The sequence below is a fragment of the Oncorhynchus gorbuscha genome, linkage group LG05, assembly GCF_021184085.1.
Source record: "Oncorhynchus gorbuscha isolate QuinsamMale2020 ecotype Even-year linkage group LG05, OgorEven_v1.0, whole genome shotgun sequence".
NCBI classification, from domain to species: Eukaryota; Metazoa; Chordata; class Actinopteri; order Salmoniformes; family Salmonidae; genus Oncorhynchus; species Oncorhynchus gorbuscha.
The window spans coordinates 46,161,965-46,178,309 of record NC_060177.1 but is presented as its reverse complement, the minus strand read 5'-3'; the positions used below and the strand labels follow the sequence as shown (position 1 = coordinate 46,178,309).

The window sequence follows — 16,345 nt, the reverse complement described above, 5'->3', positions numbered from 1 at the left end:
AGTATTACTTCGTTCCAGTTACGTATTGCTGGAATCCATCTGAATGCCTTCCAGCGGAAATAACGGAACCGAGAAAGGTAACGGAGGAGACATGAAAAGAGCACTTCTCAGCCTTTACGTAGAGACAATTCTCTAAAAGGCGCTGTAGAACACGTCGAACGTGCTGAACATGAATCTCGAGTGACGGAGAAAAAATCAGGATATCGTCAAGATAGACAAAAACAAAGATGTTCAGCATGTCTCTCAGAACATCATTAACTAATGCCTGAAAAACAGCTGGCGCATTGGCGAGACCGAACGGCAGAACCCGGTACTCAAAATGCCCTAACGGAGTGTTAAACGCCGTTTTCCACTCGTCCCCCTCTCTGATGCGCACGAGATGGTAAGCGTTACGAAGGTCCAACTTAGTAAAGCACCTGGCTCCCTGCAGAATCTCGAGGCTGATGACATAAGGGAAGCGGATAACGATTCTTAACCGTTATGTCATTCAGCCCTCGATAATCCACGCAGGGGCGCAGAGTACCGTCCTTCTTCTTAACAAAAAGAACCCCGCCCCGGCCGGAGAAGAAGAAGGCACTATGGTACCGGCGTCAAGAGACACAGACAAATAATCCTCGAGAGCCTTACGTTCGGGAGCCGACAGAGAGTATAGTCTACCTCGAGGAGGAGTGGTCCCCGGAAGGAGATCAATACTACAATCATACGACCGGTGAGGAGGAAGGGAGTTGGCTCGGGACCGACTGAAGACCGTGCGCAGATCATGATATTCCTCCGGCACTCCTGTCAAATCGCCAGGTTCCTCCTGAGAAGTAGGGACAGAAGAAACGGGAGGGATGGCAGACATTAAACACTTCACATGACAAGAAACGTTCCAGGATAGGATAGAATTACTAGACCAATTAATAGAAGGATTATGACATACTAGCCAGGGATGACCCAAAACAACAGGTGTAAACGGTGAACGGAAAATCAAAAAGAAATAGTCTCACTGTGGTTACCAGATACTGTGAGAGTTAAGGTAGTGTCTCAAATTTGATACTGGGAAGATGACTACCATCTAAGGCAAACATGGGCGTAAGCCTGTCTAACGGTCTGAAAGGAATGTTATGTTTCCGAACCCATGCTTCGTCCATGGAAACAACCCTCAGCCCCAGAGTCAATCAAGGCACTGCATGTAGCACCCGAGATCGGTCCAGCGTAGATGGACCGACATAATAGTACAAGATCTAGATGAAGGGACCTGAGTAGCGCTCACCAGTAGCCCTCCGCTTACTGATGGGCTCTGGCCTCTTACTGGACATGAATTAACAAAATGTCCAGCAACTCCATAATAGAGGCACAGGCGGTTGGTGATCCTCCGTTCCCTCTCCTTAGTCGAGATGCGATCCTCCCAGCTGCATGGGCTCAGTCTCAAAGCCAGAGGAGGGAGATGGTTGCGATGCGGAGCAGGGAAACACCGTTGATGCGAGCTCTCTTCCACGAGCCCGGTGAGCGAAGATCTACCCGTCGTTCTATGCGGATGGCGAAGCAATCAAGAGTCCACATCTGATGGAACCTCCCGGGAGAGAATCTCATCCTTAACCACTGCGTGGAGTCCCTCCAGAAAACGGCGAGCAGCGCCCGGCTCGTTCCACTCACTAGAGGCAGCAAGGTGCGAAACTCAATAGAATAATCCGTTATGGACCGTTCACCTTGGCATAAGGAAGCCAGGGCCCTAGAAGCCTCCCTACCAAAAACTGAACGGTCAAAAACCGAATCATCTCCTCTTTAAAGTTCTGGAACTTGTTAGAGCAATCAGCCCTTGCCTCCCAGATAGCTGTGCCCCATTCTCGAGCCCGGCCAGTAAGGAGTGAAATGGCGTAAGCAGCCCGAGCTCTCTCTCTAGAGTATGTGTTGGGTTGGAGAGAGAACACAATCTCACACTGCGTGAGAAAGGAGCGGCACTCAGTGGGCTGCCCGGAGTAGCAAGGTGGGTTATTAACCCTAGGTTCTGGAGGCTCGGCAGGCCAGGAAGTAACAGGTGGCACGAGGCGTGGACTCTGGAACTGTCCAGAGGTCGGAAACCTGAGCGGCCAGGTTCTCCACGGCATGGCGGCAGCAGACAATTCCTGCTCGTGTCTGCCGAGCATGGGCTCCTTGGATCTCGACGGCAGTGTAACGGGCGTCTGAAGTCGCTGGGTCCATTCCTTGGTCGGTTCCTTCTGTCATGCAGGTGAAAGAGGACCCAAAAGCGACTTAACAGAAACAGAGTTTATTTAAGTCCAAACAGGGAATAACAGAAATCCTCTAGTCTGTAGAGGGGAATAACTGGAGAAGCGGCCACAGACTGCAGGGTAAAACGGGTAGGCGCAGGCCGTAGTAGACAGAGACACCTGCTCACACGCAGCATCTGATGAAGGCAAAAAACACGACAGGACAGGGCGAAACACAATCACAGCATGGTGAATACAAAACAAGGAACCGACGGGACAGGAACGGAACACAAAGGAATAATAGGGACTCTAATCAGGGAAAGGATCGGGAACAGGTGTGGGAAGACTAAATGATGATTAGGGGAATAGGAACAGCTGGGAGCAGGAACGGAACGATAGAGAGAGAGAGAGAGCGAGAGAGTGAGAGGGAGGGGAGAGAGAGGGATAGAAAGAGGGGAAAGAACCCAATAAGACCAGCAGAGGGAAACGAACAGAATGGGGAGCACAGGGACAAGACATGATAATAAATGACAAACATGACACCCCCAGTCATACAGTCCACAATAAGAGAGCTGGCACAACCAAAGGCACCAGCGCAGTCATCAATTACATGCACCATTTCTTCACCAACTACGGAGTTGGGAAAACACGTGTGGACCTGAATTGCGATAACGGCAGTGGTTTGCCCCAACTGGTGCTTCGGCCTCATCAAGCAGCGCTTCAGAAAGACCAGTGTGAACACTTTGTCTGAGATTGCTGGTGTTGTGAAGGACGGCACTGTGGCAGGGGTCAACATCCCACAGCTGGTTGAACTGGAGGATGGTACGGTGCTGGTGGAAAGCTATGGCTGGCAACAACACCTGACTCCGTACATCAGGCCGCTGCCACAGATCAAGCAGTACCAGTACTTCAGGTAAAAAATCATTTTCATTGTATGAGATTATTATTATCTAAGCTTGGGAGGTGAATTGATGTTGTGCATATCTTCAGATTTTTTTGTTATTCCTGTTTTACAGACTCTGGAGCCTGGTGTTATCCCCAAGGAGCGTTTGGACTGTCGGGACCAGGTTTCAGCTGCTGTGCAATGCTGACATCCTTCCTCTCATAGATGGTCTGCCTGTAAAATCACCACCTGGACTGGACACAGCTAGACAAACTATCTTTTTGAGAAGATCAGGGAGTTTTGCAACGAAGAGGCTATGGACATCACATGCCCTGCACCAAAGTCAAGGACAGGACAGAAACAGGCTCTCCGAATATAGATTCCCTTTCATGTGTGGTTTGACGGACCAGTCATCGGCACTATCTGCAGTGCCTCTATTCACATAACACTCTCCTACCACACACGCCATACACTGCTGCTACTATTTTGTTTTGTTTATCCTGCTTCTCAGCCACTTTATCCCTGATTGTATGCATATAACTACATTTACATTTACATTTAAGTCATTTAGCAGACGCTCTTATCCAGAGCGACTTACAAATTGGTGCATTCACCTTATGACATCCAGTGGAACAACCACTTTACAATAGTGCATCTAAATATTTTAAGGGGGGGGGGTGAGAAGGATTACTTTATCCTATCCTAGGTATTCCTTAAAGAGGTGGAGTTTCAGGTGTCTCCGGAAGGTGGTGATTGACTCCACTGTCCTGGCGTCGTGAGGGAGTTTGTTCCACCATTGGGGAGCCAGAGCAGCGAACAGTTTTGACTGGGCTGAGCGGGAACTATACTTCCTCAGTGGTAGGGAGGCGAGCAGGCCAGAGGTGGATGAACGCAGTGCCCTTATTTGGGTGTAGGGCCTGATCAGAGCCTGGAGGTACTGAGGTGCCGTTCCCCTCACAGCTCCGTAGGCAAGCACCATGGTCTTGTAGCGGATGCGAGCTTCAACTGGAAGCCAGTGGAGAGAGCGGAGGAGCGGGGTGACGTGAGAGAACTTGGGAAGGTTGAACACTAGACGGGCTGCGGCGTTCTACCTCGTCTATCACTGATATCGTTATTGATATTGTTCTTGTACATACTGTATATTGTATTTGTGTTGACACTATCTATTTCTGATATTGCTACTTTGCAAGTAACCATTTGACTGTACCGTTTACACCTTCTGTAGAGACAATCCACATAGCCAGACAGCAAAATATTGATATATAAAATGAATATTGATATGTGTGGTCATAACATGATTTTGTGACATACCACAACAATATCATGTGATCGTATCAAGTGTCCAGATCATAAATATGTGGCGCATGCCCCTGTTTATGTACTGTACATGTGTACCTCACTCAGGTTTCAATTCAGTTTGCATGGCCTTATAATATGTGATAAGTGCATGTGTAACAGTATATAAAGTATGCTAATGTACTGGTATGAAGGCACTTAAGTAAATACTTTAAAGTACTACTTAAGTATTTTTCTGTTGAATTAGTACATTCCGTTACTATTAATAATTTTGGCAACTTTGGCAAAATTCTGCACGTTTTACTCCATACACTTGACACCCAAAAGTACTTGTAACATTTTGACAGGAAAATTGTCCAATTCACACGTTTCAAGAGAACATCCCTGATCATCCCTACTGCCTCTGATCTGGCAGACTCACTAAACACAATTGCGTGCTCCTGGCTCTCCATCAACTAAAAATAATAAAGTTGTGCCGTCTGGTTTGCTTAATGTAAGCAATTTGAAATGGTTTATATTTTTACTTTTGATACTGAAGGACATTGTACCCCTGGCTTTCCGTCAATAAAAAATGTAATAAAAATACAATTGTGCCATCTGATTTAATATAAGGAATATGAAATTTTATACTTTTACTCAAGTATGCCAATTTAGTACTTTTTCACCACTGGATGCGGCTGGTGGTTAAAGCATTTCTTTCACATCAATTTAGTCAAGTGTGTCTGGGTAAGCGTCATCTAATAATTTTTCTTTCATTTTTGATTTTTGGAGCCTAATGCCACTTTTAATCTTGATCTTTACTACACTACTCACTGTTTAGCACATGACCTCATGTGAATCCTTAAAGAGATGGGTGGGGCTGGCTTAAGAGCGCGTGAACAATGCTGAATGGGTGTAGACAATGCTGAATGGGTATAGACAAAGGAGAGCTCTCTAGTACGTACCAAAACATTCAAAGGCCCTTTTCTCAAAAGTGAGTTTACAAGTGTATCAACTTTCAAAGTAGAAATGCTTTCCCTTTGCCCTTCAAAAATGCTATGTATGATATATCATTTTGTAGCTCTGAGTCTCTACTTTTGTACAATGTAAAAAAACAAAAAAAACATTAACAATTTTGCTACATAAGACCGAAGGTGGTGAGTCACAATTAGTGGAAAAATAATCCGAATTGGTCTGCCTGTGTAAAGGCAGTTTATGGGCCTCAACTGAGATCTGATTAGGTCAACTGATTTGTACGGTTGGCCTGTTGACTTACTCTGAATTCTGTTCTTGCAATGACCATCCAACTATTTGCTTTATACTGTTGGACATCTAGTTGTGTCATGCAGGTGAAAGAGGACCCAAAAGCGACTTGGCGAAAACAGAGTCTTTAATCCAGTAAAGTAAATACAATCAAAAAAACACAACTTTCACTCGAAATGACGAGGACAAACTGGAGACTCGATCTTGAACAGCAGGTGAACAGCAGGTTGCCTCGGGAAGGCACTTGAACCAAACAGACTCAGACACCTGCTCACCACGCAGCATCTGAGGAAAACACGACACGACAGGGCGATACACAAACACAGCACGGTGAATTCTAGACAAGGAACCGACAGGGCAGAAACGAATAACAAGGAGAGAAATAGGGACTCTAATCAGGGAAAAGGATCGGGAACAGGTGTGGGAAGACTAAATGATTGATTAGGGGAATAGGAACAGCTGGGAGCAGGAACGGAACGATAGAGAGAAGAGAGAGCGGGAGAGTGAGAGAGGGAGGGGGAGAGAGAGGGATAGAAAGAGGGAAAGAACCTAATAAGACCAGCAGAGGGAAACGAATAGAAGGAGAAGAACAGGGACAAGGCATGATAATAAATGACAAAACATGACAGTACCCCCCCACTCACCGAGCGCCTCCTGGCGCACTCGAGGAGGAATCCTGGCGGCAACGGAGGAAATCATCAATGAGTGAACGGTCCAGCACGTCCCGAGACGGAACCCAACTCCTCTCCTCAGGACCGTAACCCTCCCAATCCACTAAGTATTGGTGACCCCGTCCCCGAGAACGCATGTCCATGATCTTATGTACCTTGTAAATAGGTGCGCTCTCGACAAGGACGGGAGGGGGGAGGGAAGACGAACGGGAGTGCGAAGAAAGGGCTTGACACAGGAGACATGGAAGACAGGATGGACGCGACGAAGATGTCGCGGAAGAAGCAGTCGCACAGCGACAGGATTGACGACCTGGGAGACACGGAACGGACCAATGAACCGCGGAGTCAACTTACGAGAAGCTGTCGTAAGAGGAAGGTTGCGAGTGGAAAGCCACACTCTCTGGCCGCAACAATACCTTGGACTCTTAATCCTGCGTTTATTGGCGGCTCTCACAGTCTGTGCCCTGTAACGGCAAAGTGCAGACCTCACCCTCCTCCAGGTGCGCTCACAACGTTGGACAAACGCTTGAGCGGAGGAACGCTGGACTCGGCAAGCTGGGATGAGAACAGAGGAGGCTGGTAACCCAGACTACTCTGAAACGGAGATAACCCGGTAGCAGACAAAGGAAGCGAATTGTGAGCGTATTCTGCCCAGGGGAGCTGTTCTGCCCAAGACGCAGGGTTTCTGAAAGAAAGGCTGCGTAGTATGCGACCAATCGTCTGATTGGCCCTCTCTGCTTGACCGTTAGACTGGGGATGAAACCCGGAAGAGAGACTGACGGACGCACCAATCAAACGACAGAACTCCCTCCAAAACTGTGACGTGAATTGCGGGCCTCTGTCTGAAACGGCGTCTAACGGGAGGCCATGAATTCTGAATACATTCTCGATAATGATTTGTGCCGTCTCCTTAGCGGAAGGAAGTTTAGCGAGGGGAATGAAATGTGCCGCCTTAGAGAACCTATCGACAACCGTAAGAATCACAGTCTTCCCCGCAGACAAAGGCAGACCGGTAATGAAGTCTAGGGCGATGTGAGACCATGGTCGAGAAGGAATGGGAGCGGTCTGAGACGACCGGCAGGAGGAGAGTTACCCGACTTAGTCTGCGCGCAGTCCGAACAAGCAGCCACGAAACGGCGCGTGTCACGCTCCTGAGTCGGCCACCAAAAGCGCTGGCGAATAGATGCAAGAGTGCCTCGAACACCGGGATGACCAGCTAACTTGGCAGAGTGAGCCCACTGAAGAACAGCCAGACGAGTGGAAACAGGAACGAAAAGGAGGTTACTAGGACAAGCGCGCGGCGACGCAGTGTGCGTGAGTGCTTGCTTAACCTGTCTTTCAATTCCCCAGACTGTTAACCCGACAACACGCCCATAAGGAAGAATCCCCTCGGGATCAGTAGAAGCCACAGAAGAACTAAACAGACGGGATAAGGCATCAGGCTTGGTGTTCTTGCTACCCGGACGGTAAGAAATCACAAACTCGAAACGAGCGAAAAACAACGCCCAACGAGCTTGACGGGCATTAAGTCGTTTGGCAGAACGGATGTACTCAAGGTTCTTATGGTCTGTCCAAACGACAAAAGGAACGGTCGCCCCCTCCAACCACTGTCGCCATTCGCCTAGGGCTAAGCGGATGGCGAGCAGTTCACGGTTACCCACATCATAGTTGCGCTCAGATGGCGACAGGCGATGAGAAAATAAGCGCAAGGATGAACCTTATCGTCAGACTGGAAGCGCTGGGATAGAATGGCTCCCACGCCTACCTCTGAAGCGTCAACCTCGACAATGAATTGTCTAGTGACGTCAGGAGTAACGAGGATAGGAGCGGACGTAAAACGTTCTTTTAGAAGATCAAAAGCTCCCTGGGCGGAACCGGACCACTTAAAACACGTCTTGACAGAAGTAAGAGCTGTGAGAGGGGCAGCAACTTGACCGAAATTACGAATGAAACGCCGATAGAAATTAGCGAAACCTAAAAAGCGCTGCAACTCGACACGTGACCTTGGAACGGGCCAATCACTGACAGCTTGGACCTTAGCGGAATCCATCTGAATGCCTTCAGCGGAAATAACGGAACCGAGAAAAGTAACGGAGGAGACATGAAAAGAGCACTTCTCAGCCTTTACGTAGAGACAATTCTCTAAAAGGCGCTGTAGAACACGTCGAACGTGCTGAACATGAATCTCGAGTGACGGAGAAAAAATCAGGATATCGTCAAGATAGACAAAAACAAAGATGTTCAGCATGTCTCTCAGAACATCATTAACTAATGCCTGAAAAACAGCTGGCGCATTGGCGAGACCAAACGGCAGAACCCGGTACTCAAAATGCCCTAACGGAGTGTTAAACGCCGTTTTCCACTCGTCCCCCTCTCTGATGCGCACGAGATGGTAAGCGTTACGAAGGTCCAACTTAGTAAAGCACCTGGCTCCCTGCAGAATCTCGAAGGCTGATGACATAAGGGGAAGCGGATAACGATTCTTAACCGTTATGTCATTCAGCCCTCGATAATCCACGCAGGGGCGCAGAGTACCGTCCTTCTTCTTAACAAAAAAGAACCCCGCCCCGGCCGGAGAGGAAGAAGGCACTATGGTACCGGCGTCAAGAGACACAGACAAATAATCCTCGAGAGCCTTACGTTCGGGAGCCGACAGAGAGTATAGTCTACCCCGAGGAGGAGTGGTCCCCGGAAGGAGATCAATACTACAATCATACGACCGGTGAGGAGGAAGGGAGTTGGCTCGGGACCGACTGAAGACCGTGCGCAGATCATGATATTCCTCCGGCACTCCTGTCAAATCGCCAGGTTCCTCCTGAGAAGTAGGGACAGAAGAAACGGGAGGGATGGCAGACATTAAACACTTCACATGACAAGAAACGTTCCAGGATAGGATAGAATTACTAGACCAATTAATAGAAGGATTATGACATACTAGCCAGGGATGACCCAAAACAACAGGTGTAAACGGTGAACGAAAAATCAAAAAAGAAATAGTCTCACTGTGGTTACCAGATACTGTGAGGGTTAAAGGTAGTGTCTCAAATCTGATACTGGGAAGATGACTACCATCTAAGGCGAACATGGGCGTAGGCTTCTCTAACTCTCTGAAAGGAATGTCATGTTTCCGAACCCATGCTTCGTCCATGAAACAACCCTCAGCCCCAGAGTCTATCAAGGCACTACATGTAGCACCCGAACCGGTCCAGCGTAGATGGACCGACAAAGTAGTACAGGATTTTGATGGAGAGACTTGAGTAGTTGCGCTCACCTGTAGCCCTCCGCTTACTGATGAGCTCTGGCTTTTACTGGACATGAATTAACAAAATGTCCAGCAACTCCGCAATAGAGGCACAGGCGGTTGGTGATCCTCCGTTCCCTCTCCTTAGTCGAGATGCGAATCCCTCCCAGCTGCATGGGCTCAGTCTCTGAGCCAGAGGAGGAGATGGTTGCGATGCGGAGCAGGGAAACACCGTTGATGCGAGCTCTCTTCCACGAGCCCGGTGACGAAGATCTACCCGTCGTTCTATGCGGATGGCGAGAGCAATCAAAGAGTCCACATCTGAAGGAACCTCCCGGGAGAGAATCTCATCCTTAACCACTGCGTGGAGTCCCTCCAGAAAACGAGCGCGCAGCGCCGGCTCGTTCCACTCACTAGAGGCAGCAAGAGTGCGAAACTCAATAGAATAATCCGTTATGGACCGTTCACCTTGGCATAGGGAAGCCAGGGCCCTAGAAGCCTCCCTACCAAAAACTGAACGGTCAAAAACCCGAATCATCTCCTCTTTAAAGTTCTGGTACTTGTTAGAGCAATCAGCCCTTGCTTCCCAGATAGCTGTGCCCCATTCTCGAGCCCGGCCAGTAAGGAGTGAAATGACGTAAGCAACCCGAGCTCTCTCTCTAGAGTATGTGTTGGGTTGGAGAGAGAACACAATCTCACACTGCGTGAGAAAGGAGCGGCACTCAGTGGGCTGCCCGGAGTAGCAAGGTGGGTTATTAACCCTAGGTTCTGGAGGCTCGGCAGGCCAGGAAGTAACAGGTGGCACGAGACGAAGACTCTGGAACTGTCCAGAGAGGTCGGAAACCTGAGCGGCCAGGTTCTCCACGGCATGGCGAGCAGCAGACAATTCCTGCTCGTGTCTGCCGAGCATGGCTCCTTGGATCTCGACGGCAGTGTAACGAGCGTCTGAAGTCGCTGGGTCCATTCCTTTGTCGGTTCCTTCTGTCATGCAGGTGAAAGAGGACCCAAAAGCGACTTGGCGAAAACAGAGTCTTTAATCCAGTAAAGTAAATACAATCAAAAAAACACAACTTTCACTCGAAATGACGAGGACAAACTGGAGACTCGATCTTGAACAGCAGGTGAACAGCAGGTTGCCTCGGGAAGGCACTTGAACCAAACAGACTCAGACACCTGCTCACCACGCAGCATCTGAGGAAAACACGACACGACAGGGCGATACACAAACACAGCACGGTGAATTCTAGACAAGGAACCGACAGGGCAGAAACGAATAACAAGGAGAGAAATAGGGACTCTAATCAGGGAAAAGGATCGGGAACAGGTGTGGGAAGACTAAATGATTGATTAGGGGAATAGGAACAGCTGGGAGCAGGAACGGAACGATAGAGAGAAGAGAGAGCGGGAGAGTGAGAGAGGGAGGGGGAGAGAGAGGGATAGAAAGAGGGAAAGAACCTAATAAGACCAGCAGAGGGAAACGAATAGAAGGAGAAGAACAGGGACAAGGCATGATAATAAATGACAAAACATGACAAGTTGTTAATATCCGTTTGTGCTCAGAAATCTCGGTGTCCACTTTGCTTCGGTGACATAATTCTATCGATTCAAACATTTCACCCAGTTATAACCAATCTACTCTTCTCAACGACAGCAATTCCAACAATCCCTGTGTCACATTCCCCCCTCGCCATGTGTCCGTCGGAATTCATGTCTCCTTTAAATGCGCTACTGAGAGACACACCTTGTTGTCCTCAAGCCACCCCCACTAATAAAACCCTCCCTTTCTCATTTCTCCCAGGCCTGGTATGGAGCAAGTGGGAGGCAGCAGTCAGACCAAAGGCTAGGACTCCAAAGCGCCCAACACCTCCCTAATGACCACAGGTGTGTTAAACAGTCTGCTACTTAGAAACCAGGCTTCAATGGCCACCCATTTTGCCGCGCTTTCAGAAAACAACGCAGCCCATTGTTGCTTTCAAAAGCATCCAATCAATCTACTATGTAACTGGGCCAATAGAAATAAAGACACAGATGCGTATCATCTGTATCCTCCAATGATGTGGCTTTGTTCACATTGTAACATGTAAGGTCCATTATTATATTTTGTTCCATGTCCAAGCAAGCTAGTGCTTCTACACCTGCATTGCTTGGCTGTTTGGGGTTTTAGGCTGGGTTTCTGTACAGCACTTTGAGATATCAGCTGATGTACAAAGGGCTATATAAATCACTTTGATTTGATTGGATTAGTACATTTGAGTTTCAGAAAAAGAATGATACACAATGAAATGAAATCAATATCCTTTCCCCGTGGAGAAAACTATTGACGCAGACTCTGCCATCTCCGTCAGACAACCTCAGTTTCAGCCCTAGACCCTTTATTTATAGCCTCTGTTCAGTGGGGCCACAAGGTTGCAAGAAAGTTCTTTGAGGTGCTTGGAAGAACTTTTACAGCAAGACTGATGGACTATAACAATAAGATACAATAATAATACAAAGAGAAATAGCCACAAACAGTATCTTAAAAGAGAATACTTAAAAGAGAATATAGTTTATCCGCTGTGCACTTCTGTCTGCTGAAAGATACCAGTCTGGCTAAGTCAATGTCTTTTTTTAAGCCTCTTCGACACACACATTTTTTAAAATAATTTATTGATTTACATTGAATCAATGGAATTGTATTCAGTGGATTTGAATCTAGTTGATTTTAATTGAATTGAACTGGTATACCTTGTTTTGCTTTCACAGTTTATACCATTTCTTTGTGTGCGTATCCACTTAAACAGAAATGGGATGTACAAAATTATTATTAATATGCTACTTCACCCTGCCTCCCCCAAATACATTTCAATAATGAAATCAAAATAACATTCACATAGAGTACAATGAAATTACCTGACATTACACAAGGAACGGCCTCACATTATTGGATTAAAATAGCATCACATATTCCCAATTCATTGTAATCTCGTCTGATATGACTTTGTGGGGAATATCAAAAACTCGAACCGATATGAGAGCAAGTGGCCTGCGAGAAAAAGGGCAGGAACTGACCTGGCGGCGATATACAACGTTCGGTTCATTATTATGATGAGCTGGATATCCAGTCTGTGACGTTGTGTATTGTTTCTTCCTGGTTTGTGTCCAAAGAAAGCCGGATACTGCTTTGTATCTGTGAGAAGGGGGAACAAAAACAATAAATATCAGAAGCAACCCCCCGCCCCTCCCACACAAGGCAATATGTTTTTTAAATTCCTGATAGAAAGAAAGGTTGCTGGAGGTTGCTGGAGGATGCATGGCTGGGAGGAATATAGAGTCTACCCAAACAGAGAGAAAGCTCAATAAACCTATCTTAGCCTCATATGGTATTTACACTATCACACACTGCATGAAAGCCCCAACAGGAAAATACAGGATTATCCTTTGATGTAGGGTGGGCTCCGTTTCAGATTCTGCTTTAACTCCTATTTTTTTTTATTCCCTGGGCACCAAACTACATTCTACCTTCCAAAAGCACTCAGAGTGAAAGGGGAGGGGGGGTAGAGGGTGGTGGTGGTTGGATAGCAGGGTGTTTGGGGGGAGTTGGAAACAGCTCGGGGTACTCACAGTTGCCATGTGAAATACTGATTGGCTCAGAGTCTTCTGGGAAGCCAGCCCTTGCAATCTTCAGTAGCGTGAAATACAGCAACAAGGCCTCAGACCTCATTGTAGCACTGCTGGTTCCTTCCTCGATAACTTCTTTACTTTAGCCTGCAAAGAGAAGACAGAGAAGAAAAAAGATTATGAAACAATTAAAGCATCTGATTTTCATAGCCGATGCAATCTGTCAGATATATATATATATACATATATATATATATATATATATATATATATATATATATATATATATATATATATATATATATATATATATATACATCAATAGAGCTGCATTGCAAGTAATCAAACAACAATTGGATTAGCATGGTAATATGCTTCATAGAACGATGGCAGGCAGGGTCTTATTGAAGTAGACCTGTTGTGATTAACTGAGCAGCATCAGGAGTGGTAGTTCTACTGGACAGCATCCTGGCCAATATGCTGAATTAATAGGAGAGCTTCTATGATTGGATCCTGGTGTCGGGGCAGACTTAATAGGGCAGCACCATTTTCTGTACATAATTATCAGCATCTAAGAGTTGGCCCCTGATTGCTAACTGTATTTACATCAGCCCGTGACCATGCTGATGTTTCTTGTGTGTTGTGGCAACAAATTACCTTAATAAATCAACCCTGACAATTACTGCAGCGTTAATCTAATCGAGTATAAGCATTTAATTCAGAGACCTTTTATCCTGAGCCAAATGGTAGATGTTATTTGGGGGGTTGTATGATAACAGTTGTTTATCCCCAGCACATTTGTTCACTGGCTCTGTATTGTTCGTTGGAGGAGAAAAAAAGGGAAAGAGAGAGAGAGAGAGAGAGAGAGAGAGAGAGAGAGAGAGAGAGAGAGAGAGAGAGAGAGAGAGAGAGAGAGAGAGAGAGAGAGAGGAAGGGATGGGGGGGTCTCTCCATGCTCCTGTGGATCTCATTCAGAAAGAGAGTGAAAACATTATTCACTGGGAGATTCACTTTAACAGCGAGGAGAATACAAATAAAACCAAGGGAACGACCTTGGTTGTTGAATTTCCTTCTCGCTAAGGCTATTTTTTCCCTCACCTCACCTACTTTATAGACATGCTGGCACAACAATAGACAGAAGGCCTGGGTATAAGCCCTTGGAATCTCTGTTAGCCCTGTGCATTTTCCTTTTTCAAACCAATATGAGATTCTGTACATATACCACTATGGGGGCTGTTTTGTTTCATGAACCTTGACCAGGAAGTCGAGCAATAATTGATTGATAAGCAGGATGGGGCAGGAGACATGCCAGTGTTCCTATGGAACTGTCTATTGTAAATGACAAATGGAGTCGACAGAGCCAACAAACATAGAAAAGTAACACAGAATTGCTAACTGAATAATATACTATGAAATGATACATGGGAGCTGAATCGATTATGATGTTCCAGAAAACAGCTTTATCATTTCTAGTTTAGACACTACAGGGCACAATGCGGCATTGTTGTGCCTCCTAACTGCAGACAGTTCTTTCTGACAAATTAATGTTTGATAGTTAATCTTAGTCGTCATAAATCATGTCACAGGACAGAGGAGCTCAATTCACAACCAATCTCTTCGTCACATCAAAACCAACCAACAGGGCATCATATAATAGCGAAAAGAAATTGAGCACAAAATTATTTAACTACAGCGTGCTCTTCAAAGCCCTTTCATTACCTTCCGACACACACGACTAAACCCAGGGAAATGTGGTCTTTCCTGAATTGCAGTCACTGTGGCAACTAAATTGTTTCAGTCTGTTCAGTCTTGGTGTCAAATGCTCTTTTGATGACATCTCTCCGCCTCTGACTACTGACTGAGACGAATGATTACACATGTGCAAACTTCCAGAGTGAATTATTATTTTGCCTCCGAACCAAATGGGGGGGTTGAAGTATAGAATCCCTCAAAATCCCTGCTGAAAACGACCACAAACAAAGCACAGATGTGTCTGGTATTTTTCTTACTGTAAGTGCTAATACATGTGAACATTCTGAAAGCTTACACCCTATACACACACTTTAAATTATAACGTCTCTCTTGTTTTTGTGGAACATAATGGCGGGCTAATCAAGACCAACACTGGCAGAGAGCCAGCAGCAGATACTAAAAACAAGCGAACCCTCTCAGAGTGAAGAAATTGTGCCATGCTCTAGCCATAGCTAGGAATGACTAACGCTCCACTGTGAGTAAAACACACCCAATCCAGGTTTAGGCCCATAGTCCCAAACACCCTTAACTTCCTCCATAAATACATTACCAGCCTAACAATATTATCTTTGCTGTTGCATCAACATGTTAGCAAGGGACATGCAGCGACCATGAACAATAACAGACATGTATTTCATCTACAACGTTCACGAGAGGGCCCCATGAAAATACAGCTCCTGCGCGTGTTTATCTTGTTCAGAGTCCTGAGATGTGGCATGTCTACCATTAAACACCTACTCATTCATATTCAGCATACCCTACACTACCCATCGAGTTGTCTAATGGGCAAGGAGGAGGCTGGGATTTAACGAAATACCTGCAGATGTGCAGCAGTGGTAGTGGTTGAAGCCCCAATGAGAGTCCAACAGATAAACAGCTCAGTGGTGACTGACTGACAGTTAGGTCATTTACACTAGCCTCTGCAGCTCTCGCAGGGTGGGAATAGCCCTGACATCAGCCTGGCAAGACCAGACATGGACTGTACACAGCGGTGTGAACACAGGAACACACCACACTAACAACACCCAGCACTGAGTAAAGTAGTGAAGAGAGAGAGAGGCTTCTGGACTGAACAGCTCCACCCAGGGTGAGAAGGATCCACTGATGGCATCTATTATCTGATGATGGGGCAAATAAAGTGTTGTGTTCCAATATCCTATGGAGGGAGACCTCAGGGTGGATGCCAAAGCAGTAGAAGCTAATGATCAGCCAGTTTCCACAAACTGCTGCTTATTCAGTCAATCCATGCTTGATTAGTAGAGTATAATAAACAGAATAATAATTTGACACCTTACTATACACCCTACGGTAACCCTACAGTGCCTTTGAAAAGTATTCAGACCCCTTGACTTTGTCCACATTTTTTAAAAACGTTACAGCCTTATTCTGAAATGGGTTAATAAAAACAATTCCACAGCAATCTAAACACAATACCCCATTAATGACAAAGCGAAAAAAGGTTCTTCTAAAT

The 16,345-nt window shown here is 46.3% G+C and overlaps 1 protein-coding gene across 4 annotated transcripts in view; it reads right to left on the bottom strand.

The window, feature by feature from the left end:
• LOC124035972 (semaphorin-6A-like) overlaps nt 1–16,345 on the bottom strand; it is a 112,035-nt gene that overhangs the window by 59,782 nt on the left and 35,908 nt on the right. For all 4 annotated transcript variants that reach the window (XM_046349977.1, XM_046349979.1, XM_046349978.1 and 1 more), the window contains exons 2-3: nt 13,126–13,269; nt 12,574–12,691 (exon numbers count right to left, since the gene is read on the bottom strand). In XM_046349977.1, the coding sequence (XP_046205933.1) occupies nt 12,574–12,691; nt 13,126–13,225 (218 nt within the window). In that variant the 5' untranslated portion in view covers nt 13,226–13,269. The remainder of the gene's footprint in view (nt 1–12,573; nt 12,692–13,125; nt 13,270–16,345) is intronic.